Genomic DNA, 13,251 nt, shown 5'->3' on the forward strand with positions numbered 1-13,251 from the left:
GTTATATAAAATGTTACCAAGTTTTTTTAAATCAAGAGTTGTATTTGTTAACATTAGTTAATGCACATGAACTAACAATGAACAGTTGTATTTTTATTAACTAACATTAACAAAGATCAGGTAGGAATAGCTTATTACGGTAACAGTAGCGGGGTCTTTCTTTCTTTCTTTCTTTCTTTCTTTCTCCACCTCTCTATAATTTTCCATAAATTTTTGGGCCAAACATTTAGACACATCGTAACTGGTGACATTGTTGTCACTGTAGTTCCTGCTCACCCTCGTTTGACTGTCCCATTTTCCACAACCCTCTCTGTCATATGAGCATTGTAGAATACTGTGAGAGAAAGGAAAACTGCCTCAGTCGTGTTGAACTGCACGGTAATCACATCAAACCCCCTGCTTCAGCATGAGGACACTTTATGTCACTGTTCTCCTGCCACTGGTGAGTTAAATGACTGTGTGAGCAGTGTGTGTGGCTGAGCCCACCTACTCATGTTTCTCTATTTGGCCAGGTCATATTTCTAAACATTCTAGACATAATTGCATGCTAAAGACCTGTTGTGAGCCTTTAAAAGGAACATTTCTATGTTTTTTCCTCTCTGAAAAAAAAAAAACAAAACAAAAAAAACATATCTTTTTGTGTCCTTAAAGGTAAAAATATGCCAACCCAGTGATGGCCGTTGAACTTTAAACATTATGTACATTATGTATGACATTGTTGGATACTCCTATCGCACGTTAAATCACAAAGTGTTTCTTGACTTCGTATGTGTACATCTGCTATTATATCTTAAAGGGGAAGTATAATCTTTTTGCTGCGTGCCCTCTGACACATAGTGGTAGGCATTGCTCATTACATTTTCGTATTTCATTAACAGCTCAATGCAGATTGCTGCTCTAATACAAGAAATAATCAAATCATGGTGGTACTAATTCCTATATCACAGCTATGTTACAGTTTTCATTTTATTAGATTAAATTCTGGCATCATTACAGTGTAGAGATTTGTATTATTATGGGTTACTGTAAACTATTGATTATTTTATCTTGATAGGACAATGAAACTTTCTAAACTATGGACCTTTATCACAAACAGTTGAAATTCCAAAGCTTCATTACTCAATTTTCTGCATACAGTTACATTTTTTGCATCTGCTGGTAAAAACATAAGCTCCCTATTAATGCTCTTCTACGTTAACTTAATAACATATTTATTTTCTTCTTCTTCTCCTCCAACACATTCATACTACCCTGAAGCTCGCTGGTATATTTTTCCTTTGGCAAGTGTGTCTAAGAATTGTGACACCGTAACCGTGGTACTCCTGCCAGTGGCTCCTAAGCAGCACAAATGCGGCTTCCAGATGCTGCAACTGTGGCATGGCATCCCACAACACCGCAACTACAATGTGCTCTCTGCTATTGGCTCAGCACAATCTCCTAAGCAGTGCAAATTGACTGTCTAGGTGCCCCAGCTGCAGCTTGTCTTTTTGGCTTTGCAGTGGTATTGCACAAACAATGCTCTCCCTTATCGTAGGGCTCAAACACACATTTTGTTTATTCTTTTGCTAAGGTATTGCACAAACAATGTCGCCCTCAGTGTAGGGCTCAATTGCAAAATGTTGTTTGTTCTCCTGTAGGGATATTGCACCAACAACTTTGCCTTTATCATAGAGCTCAAACACAAATCATTGTTTGTCCTTTTGTAGGGATATTGCACAACTATGCCCCCCCCCCCCCCTTTCGCAAGGGCTCCATCTCAAAGCAAGGGCTCAATTACAATCATCGTTTACGTTTCAGCAACACTATTGCACAATTTTCAGGGGCTCAACAATTCTCATAAGCTAGCCTACCCTTCTGCAGGGTATGGCACAATAGTAGTATGTTCATACAGTCATATACAGGCTTATGTTCATATTATTTCTTCTTCTTTCAGAATTTTCCCTCACCTTCTGAAGACCTGGTTGTTGTCCTGAGTCTAATTAATTGGTTTTGTATTTTCTTTTGGGGGCATGGGTTAAATTAGGTTCTAATTCCTTTTGGGGTAAGCTCCTCTCTAGTGTTAATCTCGTCAATGAAATCACTGACAGAAACCTTCATTGATGAAGGGTTTTTTGATTTCAAATACCAGATGAAAAAGACATGTCATGATGCTAATTTAAAGATTTTATTAAAGTGTACCGTTGAAGAAAATATGATGAGAAAAAATATTATAAAATAAGATATTATCAGTTCATGATATAAACAAACAAATAAACTTCAAGAGAAATATCTGTTTATACAAGAAGATATTAGATATGGATTCATATAAAAGAATAATCCAGTATGTTTGGAAGTTCCCCACTTGAGCTGTGTGAGTTAAACATGCTGAACACCAGCAAAATGAATCCCTTTAAAACGGGTTAATTACCTCACTGAAAGGCATCCAACTGAGATTGATCACTATATCCACAACATACATTTAAAAATACAACTTCCATCTGCACAGAGAGCGAATGATCTGGTGAAGTTTAATTTGTGTTGCATAACACGCATTCGTTGTGAATGTAAATATGCTGTTTCCATAAAAAAAAAAAACATGCTGCATGCAATAATATCATGAACTGGCTAAACACGAAAAATGTATAACAGTCTCTAAAGCAAGAAAAATACAGAATACAGTAGGACCGTCAGAAGGCGAGATTCTATCCTGTCCTGTTTGAACAGCCTATCTACCCCAGACAAACTCAACTGCAAAAGGATTGCTGTGAACTGCAGGCCAGTGATAGGCTTTTGTTCGATAATATGACAATAAACATATTTATTATTGATTAATTAACTGTAATATAATTTAATTAATTTCAATAAAAAAAAAATTATTGATTGATGGTTCCAATAAAATTTAAAATGGCAGACAATATAACCAACAAGTAAAACAAGTAAAACAGTGTACTGTTGGACTCAGCATGACCCAAGGAATATGAAGATATAGGGTCCATTAATTTATACCTAAGATTTTAAAAGGAATTTTATGAAAATGTTTTGCTTTGCGAAATTTTGAAAAAAAAAAAAATTACATTCGTTTCACAGCATTTTTTCCAAACTGCTCAAGTACTCTCGGGGTATGGCAGCAATGATAATTACCTAATTTAGTTCTGACAAACTATAATGTGGCAAGAATACAGCCTCATTTCCAGTTCATCATCTTTATTGCAGAGTTATTTTGAAAAATGCCCCCTGACAATCAAAAAAATTCATACGATAACTTTTGTGAGGTTTGTTTTGAAGACCAACAAGATCCAATTTGGGTGATAATTGAGCAAAATTAGTAGTTCCAAGTTGTTTAATTTTAATACAATTTTAAATGGCATGATCTTGATAAATTGTGGACTATGACACACAATATGATACAATTAATAGTAAGAGATGAAAAATGAATATAAGAGTAATTACTGAAAAGTTATGAATGTATTTGTCAAATTGAAAGAATTTCTAAACATAAGTTGGTGCTATCAGCAAACTTTGCAGGTTTGTATAATTCAGAGTTGCAATGCAGGCTATCAAGTTATGTTTAAATATGACAACACATTGACACTGAGGTGTTTTTTTTTTTAGTAACTTGGTAAAGGTGGTGAAAGACAAGCATCCATCTGATACATTTTGTGAGGCTTGGACTGAAGATCATGTGAGCAAATTTTGTAGGTACATCTTTTTACTTTACCTGAAGTAAAAAGATGATCTCTGAATTATGTGACAGGTATGGTGACAACAATAACAAAACAGCAGCAGCAGTATAAATAAAGCCATCAAACAATAACCTTTTAAAAGTTACAGCATAATTTAACAGCTTGGAACTTGCAAACCCTTTGTTAAAAATGTTTGTTCAGATGACGTTTCGAAATGTCATCGAAAGTAGGGACAACATGTAGGGAAATGTTGTTGTAACTTGTTTTTATGCATATTCAACTGCAATAATTCCTCTGATGCAATTCCTTCAGTATCTGTAAATTATTCTTTCCTTTTTAGCTACATGTTTAGGCAGCTTTTTTTTTTTTTTTTTTTTTTTCAAGATCATGCAAAATAATAAATGGACTCTTTGTTCAAGCTACTTTTTATTTTCTCAGGAAAACGTTTTGCAGGTTGGATTTTTAACAGTGCACATTTCAGCTTCAATATAATTTGGTTCTTGTTATATTATTAACAAAACACTGTAACATAAACACTGCAATACACTGAAAAATGCTAATAAAAACTGTGGTAACATCTAAATTTGTCTAAATATATTAAAACTAAATCAATAAGTCAACGTGAATATATTAGGTTACACCAACCAAATCGTTTGGTAACATTTTAAAATATTGTTCCATTTGTTAACATTAGTTAACAACATTCGTTTCCTATCTGTCACTCACTCGACATTGTGTCGATGTAGTGAAACTAGGGGTCACTCTTGGGAGCCCTAAACACCTCTGCTTTTTGAAAAAAGGCCAATGGGAATTGGCGAGTGGAATTTGCATGCCACTCCCCTGGACATACGGGTATAAAAGGAGCTGGCATACAACCACTCATTCAGATTTTCTCTTCGGAGCCGAGCGATTGCATTCAGTGCACTGAATTCAGTTCACCTCAAACTGCTGGACTTTATGGCGCATTTCAGTGGCTTCTCCCCCTCCGCATCCGTGGAGTGCAGAGAACGCCTCTGGGCGCTTCGGCAGAGCAAAACAAAAGAATATATATATTAAAAAAAAGAGTATATTTTCAATCCTAAAACAGCGGCACACACGGAACGTCTTTTTAAAGATGACTTTCCGTTTGTGTGTTATTCCTGGTTGCGGTCGTTATCTCTCCGTTTCTGACGGCCACGATCGCTGCCTTACGTGTCTGGGCGCTGCCCACGCGGAGACATCGTTCGTGGATGGGTCTTGTCCTCATTGCGAGAACATGACCATGGCAATATTGCGGTTGCGGCTTGCCTTCATGAGAAAGCAAGTCACCCCAGCGGCTCCCCGCCTCGGTCCTTCTACCTACGGGTATGAGGCCACGTCGGTTAGCGCTGGGGGCGATTTGGGGAATTCAATGGGAGCACCTCCACCGGGTAACCCCCCAAGGACCTCCCATCCTCCCACCCTGGTGGTCCAGGAGCGCCACATTTGGCTCAATGTGGTTGAGATGAGAGAGGCTGACAAGGCACGGTTCCTTGACACCCCCATTTCCCAGGTTGGCCTGTTCGGCTACACCATCGAGGACTTTGCCCCGCAGTTCTCGGCGGTGAAGCAGCAGACGGAGGCTATTCAACACATCCTGCCCCGGCGTGGCTCAAGACCCCACACCCCATTTGCTCGTCACCAAGGGCGTCCTCCTGCAGCAACAGCACCGGCTCCACCACAGCCCACCCCGCGGCCCAGCCCTGGTGTGGAGCCCACTGCAGGAAGCAGATGCAGTCCAACCAATCTTGGACCTGCCAGTACACATGCTAACTAAGAGCCCTGTTCTGGGGTAGGTGCTTCGCATGTGGCGGTTCCCTGTAAGGCAAACCCCATGCGATGTATATCTTCCGCTAATTCGTTTCCCTGTTGGCAAACTGCATCTTCCTTGGGCAGAGCCCCTCTGCCCCAGTCTCCATGTTTGTAGTAACTCCTCCCCCGTTGGGCAGAATCTACCTTGAAGACTCTCCACATGGTCGGCATATTTTTCCACTTAAATATCCCCCCCTCTCTTTGGGTGAGGTGTGGTCTCCTCAGTGTCCTCCCCTTGGGAGGGACACCCCCCGACTAGACCTGGCGGTCCAGTCAGATAATCCCCCTTCTTTTTTAGGGAGTGGAAAAAAGAAGGGGAAAAGAGGCCACAACTGGGTTAGCCTGTCTCTATCTTTTGGGTAGTCGACTTGTCCCCAAAGGGCTGTTCGACACTCATAACTATGTTGGGGGAGGTTACGTGTCGACCTGGTGTGCTGGCTACGAGGCACACAGTGGTCTGCCCGTGAGGCACACAGTGGTCTGCCCGTCACACACCTCCAGTTCACGTAGCACAGTTCAGCCAGTTGTGGCATTTCGTATAGGGACCCCTAGTGTCACTACATCGACACAACGTCGAGTGAGTGACAGATAGGGAACGTCCTGGTTACTTGCGTAACCTCCGTTCCCTGATGGAGGGAACGAGAAGTTGTGTCCCTCCTGCCACAATGCTGAACTACCTGCTGAAATGGCCGGACCTTGTCTCGGCTCCTCAGCATAAAACCTGAATGAGTGGTTGCATACCAGCTCCTTTTATACCCGTATGTCTGGGGGAGTGGCTCCCAAGAGTGACCACTAGTGTCACTACATCGACACAACGTCTCGTTCCCTCCATCAGGGAATGGAGGTTACGCAAGTAACCATGACATTATAATTATTTATTAGAAGTTATAAATTATAATAAGGTGTTTTATGATACATTATGTATGCAGTATAATGCATGTGGGTTCTATAAAGTGTTACCAAGTTTTTTAAATCAAGAGTTGTATTTGTTAACATTAATTAATGCACTATGAATTAACATGAACTAACAATGAACAGTTGTATTTTTATTAACTAACATTAACAAAGATCAGGTAGGAATAGCTTATTAAGGTAACAGTTATGTGGTCTTTCTTTCTTTCTTTCTTGCTTGCTTTCTTTCTTTCTTTCTTTCTTTCTTCCTTTCTTTCTCCACCTCTATAATTTTCCATCAGTTTCTGGGCAAAATATTTTGACACATCATAACCGTTGACGTTGTCACTGTAGTTCCTGCTCACCCTCATTTGACTGTCCCATCCTCCACACCCCTCTCTGTCATATGGGTATTGTATAATACTTTGATAGAAAGGAAAACTGTCTCAGTCGTGCCAAACTGCACGGTGATCACATCAAACCCCCTGCTTCAACATGAGGACCCTTCATGCCACTGTTCTCCTGCCACTGGTGAGTAAAAGGACTGTGTGAGCGGTGCGTGTGGCTGAGCACAACTGCTCATGTTTCTCTATGTGACCAGGTCATATTTCTAGACAGCAAACATTTTATGTTTCAGGAACTAAGCTCAGTGAATTCGAGGATTATTTACAATGGAAAACTGAATGTGTGGTTTCACTGAAAGATTTGCTGAAGTGATCATTTACCTTTTTTTAGATTAGCTCCACAAAAGGTAAAGTTAGGACATGCTTCAGTTGTTTCTGTTGAGTTGGGTGTACATTAACACCAGAGGGGTGGAGATGAATGTTTCCTTAAGTCTTTCATCATATAGGTACGTTAGAATGCACTGAAAGAATTGTTTGCATTGTGAAGTCAACCTGGATGCCTTGTGGTTATGATAGAATCCCAAAACATGCAAACTGTTGAAAACGTTTTAAAATTATGCTAAACATTTAAACTTGAATTAAAATGAGTGTTGTGAAATACCTATTAAATATAAATCTAATATTTATCTAATAAATATCAAATATCCATCTCTATTGCTGTTTATATAGTGGCTCTCACTTAAATCACTCTTGTAGCTGAATGGTCTACTTTAAATATAATATCAAAACTTGTTCTATATGTAAACAAATTACTCTTGAGCTTTTCTGGGCTTTTTTGCAATACATTTTAACCAACTGGTGTCAAGATGATTTTTAGAGGATGCATGAAGTCAGTAACCACAGGTGTAGTTCATCACATTAATAATGATCATGTTCCACTAACTTTTGACAAGCACAAACTGTTTTGTAACATTGTATCATTGTTTTATCATTTCACAAAACTTCTTTTTGTGAAATATTTACTTTAAAATTGTGCTATCTTTCTTGAAAATAAAGTAAAATTGAATAAAATGATTTGTTTTTATATTTTGCTCTCTAAATGCTACCATTGCTACCAGTGTTTAAATACTGTTTGGGGCCACTCTATTTTTTATAATATAATGCCGTATTGTTATGCACACAATTAATGGCTTCATTTTAAAGTGTTTGACATAACTGAAATATATTAGGCAGTTTTTAGAGGGGGTTCGTGTGTTTATGTCCTCAAGGGTTCTCCAGAGCCAACATCACAGATAGCTTGATTTACTGCATGTAGCCAAATAATGTAATGCACAATGACAGGTGATTAAAATCTGATAAGATGCTAATTGAAAGACAAAGACAGAAGGTATGTGGCGCTTTGTTAACAAGATGATGGATAATATTTTGGCGATGACATATCATTATTAAAGCTAAAGTAAAAACAAATTAAGTCAAATTGAGAATAAAGCCAATGAACTGAATGAAGGAACTTTTACCCTGACATTGACAGTAACGAATCCTTATTACTAAATGTTCTTCACATTATTTCTTTTGGTATTAAAATGTAATAATTAACCTGAATATAATAAGAAATGAAAATTAATTTAATTAGCTTTTAAATTTTTTTGCAAAGATATACCTGAAATGTATGTAACATACAATTTAGGGGAGTAAATTTGAATACAATCTACACTTTTTGCCAAATAACCATTGGAATTTACTTCACTGACTTTCACACGGCGTTGTCGAACTTAAGGTACACAAACAATTCACCTAGAGCAACCTAGGGTTGATTGTCTTGCTGAAAGGTTCAAGTTACTTTTGTTGGTGTAAACTAATTTTAGGGCCATTTAGTCAGGTAGATTAAAATTTTTAGTTGAATAAAACCAGTAAAAAAAAAAAACGTTTTAACAGTGTTGATTTTAACAGTCTTACAAAGCTTAATTTAATGTAATTTCATCTTTTTGCATTACTGTAATGAGAATTTGGATACTGAGAATGTGTTTAATTGTAAAATCCTAAATTCCCAAAAAATTATAAACAAAATCTTCCCATTGTTAAAGCACTAGGCATAATGTCTTGCTTGTGATTTTGGGGTGAAATATGACCTAGACGTGTTATTGGCAGGTTTTATGAAATTCACTCAATTAAATATATTTAGGTTACATGGTTTAGATAATTCAACAAGATTGTGAATAGAAACCGTGGTTGTAAGCTTATCGTCACTTCTCTTTAACTCAGTTTATCTGGACTTTGTGTTCATTGGCTGACACAAGAAAGATAAGACAGAAAAGAGCATGGATCATTGATTCTTTCTCTATTGAAGAAGAACACCCTGGTCCATTTCCATATAAACTAGGCAAGGTGAGTCACAGCTAAATGTACATAAAGGAATATTCAGTGTTCAATACAAGTTAAGCTCAATCAACAGCATTTGTGGCATAATGTTGATTACCACAAAAAAATAAGATTGACTGGTCCTTCCTTTTCATTAAAAAAGCAAAAATCTAGGTTACAGTGAGGTACTTACAATGGGGCCAATTTTTGAACATTAAAATACTCACTTTTTCAAAAGTTTAGCCACAAGACATAAACAAAATGTGTGTAAACATGATTTTAGAGTGAAAAATTACATAATAAACTTTGTGTAAACTTGTAGCGAATTTGTGACGTAATGTCAACAAACACTAAAACCCTCAAATGACTGAAAAATTACAATTTAAACAACTTCACAGCTCAAATAATACATGAGTTTTAACAGAAGAATTAATGTTAGTGCTTTTATAAAATTATAAGCTTCACATTTCTGCCTTTAAAGCCTCCAAAAATTGGCCACATTCACTTCCAATGTAAGTGCCTCAATGTAACCTAAATTTTTGCTTGTTTTAAACAAAAGGAGGGACGAGTCAAAATGTTTTTTTGTGGTAATCAACATTATGCCACAAATGCTGTCGATTGAGCTTAACTTGTATTGAACCCGGAATATTCCTTTAATCCAGTTTTCTATTTGTATAGCACTTTTGTCATTACATATTGTATCTAGTTAGATGGACACAAAGATGTTGTTATACAGTAGCATGAAGAAAACATTTTACTGTGTATTTATGGCATATACTGTATATAATTGCATTTCCTATTGTACAGGTGTGTTGTAGAAAATACTAGAACAGTACGAGCAGCACAGTTTTGACACCTCTGCTCATGAATACTTCTTGCAAACGATCATGAAAATGTATAGACAAGTGTAATGTGTGTGTGTTTTTCAGATTGAACTCGAAAAGACTTATTTAGTGAATTTCGAACTCAAAGGCGAGGGTGTTGATCAAGAGCCAAAGAATATTCTCTTAATTAATAGAGATACAGGTGAAATTGATGTTTATGGGAAGGTGGACTATGAAGCTATGGACATGGACAAGAGACTCAATGTATGTGCTCCCATCACGTAATATAATTTATGGGGGGCGTTCACAAAGGTTGCATTTTTGCAAAATGTAACAAAACGTGTTTTGAGAAGCGTATTTAATGGCTGAACTTTTTTTTACTTGACACAATGTTTAAAATATTCAGTGCTCATGGTTCGAGACTCAAAAAAACAGCAAGCCGCAACAGTCAAAGCAAAACAGTCATATAAAAAATAATAACATTAACTTTATGTACCTTCATTGAAATTCTCAACAGTTTTAAGCATTTTATGGTTAAGCAGTAACGCTTTTTAGTTCCTGAAAGTTCTGGAATCCCAAAATTAATTGTGATTAATTGTTGTAATCTAATTATTTTTATACGCTTAGTTTCCTAAGGGGGGATTGGGGGTTCCAATATTTTCTTGGACAACTGGGGGACTTCAAGTCAGAAATGTTGAGAACCACTGGTTTAGCACAGAGACCATAGGTGTTCACATAGATCAACATTTAAAAATAGAAAAGCGGAACACAAGACTGCAACCTGTATGAACGGCCTCCAACTTTTCCAAATGCCATTTATTTACAGTAAATACATTGCAAAAATGTATCCATGCTTTGATGTTCATCTCACCCAATTACAGTTACAATTTGAAGCGAGAAATAGATCCAATAATGTAGTGGACACAAGGCTTGGGGTTGAAATCAAGATACTGGACATAAATGACAACCCCCCAGTATTTCAGTTAGAGAAATATGAAGTAACTGTGAACGAGTCACTTGCGCAAGGTAACATATTATAGCTTGCACTCTCAGAATTATTTTTTTTACTATGTAAGGTACACAGGATGTCACTGGGTTGGGACCTTTTCTAGTTAAAATGTATAACTTGTTTTGGGTACATAATTGCATGCTAAGGACCTGTTGTGAGCCTTTAAAAGGAACATTTATATGTTGCGTTCTTCTCTGGGAAAAAAAAAAAAAAAATATATATATATATATATATATATATATATATATATATATATATATATATATTTTTTTTTTTTTTTTTTTTTTTGTCTTCTTAAGGGTAAAAATATGCACCCAAAACAAGGGTACCAACCCAGTGATGGCCATTGTACTTTAAACAGTACCCTTTTTTTCTGAGAGTGAATTTACTACATTTTATGTATTAAATTATATAAGGTAAAAGGAACAGTTCACCCAAAAATAAACAAATTCTGTCAACATTCACTTATTCCTTTAACACGTACTATTCTTTTACATTTATTTAGGTAAAACGATTCTGACAGTGTTGGCATCTGATAAAGATGATTCGAGCACAAAAAATGGCACCTTCTCTTTCACTATCAAGTCTATCATGCCAAAGACAGACAATGTTGAGTTCTATATAAAACAGCAAAAAGAATCAGGGACAGTTTATTTTAAAGGGTGTTTGGATTACCAGGTAAGAGCTTATTTTGTCTTTCACAAAAGTTAATGATCCATGACTTATTCCATTCAAAAAGCATTTTTCAAATACTTCCTAATTCCCAGCTGAATAATATTTTTAAGTAACATTTTTTCAAATGCTGATTCTACTAATAATGTTTTGTTGTTGTTTTTTTTTTTCATTATTTATTTATTTAATTATTATTATTATTTTTTTATTATTATTTATTTATTTTTTATTTTTTTTGCAGAAAGCTCAGAAATATGAAATCCTGATTGAAGCAAAGGATCAAGGAGAAAAGATTCAGCTTTCTAGTACAAGTACACTGATAGTCAACATCTTGGACGGAAACAACAACCTTCCAGAATTCTCAGGCAAAACAGTGAGTTTCCCCTTGTGATGTTCTTAATGTTTTTTTTAATGACATGGCTTTCTGGAACTCTTTTGTGTGTGTGTGTGTATGTGTGTTTGGGCAGGTTTAAGTGGTTTACAAGGAAATTTTTTTAGGTTACTAACTGGTAATTACAAGGGTATTATGCTATAAATGTGGTTTATGAGGACATTTCTAGTGTCCCCGTTATTCAAATCACTAAACAATGTTTTTTGGAAAATGTAAAAATGCAGAAAGTTTTTTGTGAGGGTTAGGTTTAGGGGTAGGGTTAGGGTTAGGGGATAGAATCTACAGTTTGTACAGTATAAAAATCATTATATTTATGGAGAGTCCTCATAAGGATAGCTGCACCAACATGTGTCTGTGTGTGTGTGTGTGTGTGTGTGTAATGAGCACTAAACTGTATATTTGAGTGTAGTCCCTGGCAACCAATCACCTACACTGTGCTAGCTGTAGCACCAAGTGGTCTATTTTCTTCTCGCATAATATTATAGTTTTATGTTTCTCTTCAAGTAAGCTAATAAAATACAATTCCAACTCAAATTAATATTTTATGTTCCTGTAAGTATTTATTTGGTAAGCTGCCATGTAATAATGTACAATCACCCTTTGATTTGCCGTTATTTTGCAATAATGACTAACTGACTGTACATTATCCCTTCATAATGTGCTCTAAGAAAGTTATTGGCATGTTAAACACAATGCTGAGTAAATTCTGATGATATATATTTTTGTTTTCAGGGACCTGGGAAAGTTAAGGAGCGAGAGACTGGGGTTGAAGTTTTGCGACTGCAAGTAACAGACAAAGACAGTCCTGGTTCAAAAGCCTGGAAAGCCAAATACACAATCATCGGAGATCCAAAACAGTTTTTTAAAATAGAAACAGACCCTTTTACAAATGAAGGAATTTTAACAATTGTTAAGGTAGGCTGATACCAATATTTAAAGTCATTTTAGGGTCTTTTTTTTTTTTTTTTACTTGAGGTTCTCTTATAATGCTTTTAAATGTTTTTGCCAAAAAACAAACAAAAAAAAAAGTCATAATATAGTTTGAATGACCTTTTTTCACATTGTCTTTGGCCCTCTGTCTGAGACGCTCCATTTTCTGTGCTGTCCTCCTGAGAGCACCCAGGCAATTATTAATAGGTATGTTCATTAATGTCCAAATTTATGTGAAGCATGTAATCAAACTATTACAGTTGATCCGAAAATAACGAATCAAAAACTGAACAAAGTTGGAATACTGTTGTGGTCGCTTCAACGTGCATCCTGTGTCATG

The 13,251-nt window shown here is 36.4% G+C and overlaps 1 protein-coding gene across 5 annotated transcripts in view; it reads left to right on the top strand.

The window, feature by feature from the left end:
* The first annotated feature begins 6,813 nt into the window (after nucleotides 1–6,813).
* The window catches only part of LOC127418892 (cadherin-like protein 26), a 45,510-nt gene continuing 39,072 nt past the window's right edge, over nucleotides 6,814–13,251 (top strand). For 4 of the 5 annotated variants that reach the window (XR_007893563.1, XR_007893562.1, XR_007893561.1 and 1 more), the window contains exons 1-7: nucleotides 6,814–6,914; nucleotides 8,990–9,112; nucleotides 10,015–10,173; nucleotides 10,791–10,935; nucleotides 11,424–11,596; nucleotides 11,832–11,963; nucleotides 12,714–12,896. Coding sequence is in view for 2 of the 5 variants with exons in the window: in XM_051659787.1 (XP_051515747.1) it covers nucleotides 6,879–6,914; nucleotides 8,990–9,112; nucleotides 10,015–10,173; nucleotides 10,791–10,935; nucleotides 11,424–11,596; nucleotides 11,832–11,963; nucleotides 12,714–12,896 (951 nt within the window). In the remaining 3 variants the exon portion in view is untranslated. The remainder of the gene's footprint in view (nucleotides 6,915–8,989; nucleotides 9,113–10,014; nucleotides 10,174–10,790; nucleotides 10,936–11,423; nucleotides 11,597–11,831; nucleotides 11,964–12,713; nucleotides 12,897–13,251) is intronic. The other variant, XM_051659788.1, reaches the window with a different exon arrangement.

This window comes from Myxocyprinus asiaticus, chromosome 28 (assembly GCF_019703515.2).
Source record: "Myxocyprinus asiaticus isolate MX2 ecotype Aquarium Trade chromosome 28, UBuf_Myxa_2, whole genome shotgun sequence".
Taxonomy (NCBI): domain Eukaryota; kingdom Metazoa; phylum Chordata; class Actinopteri; order Cypriniformes; family Catostomidae; genus Myxocyprinus; species Myxocyprinus asiaticus.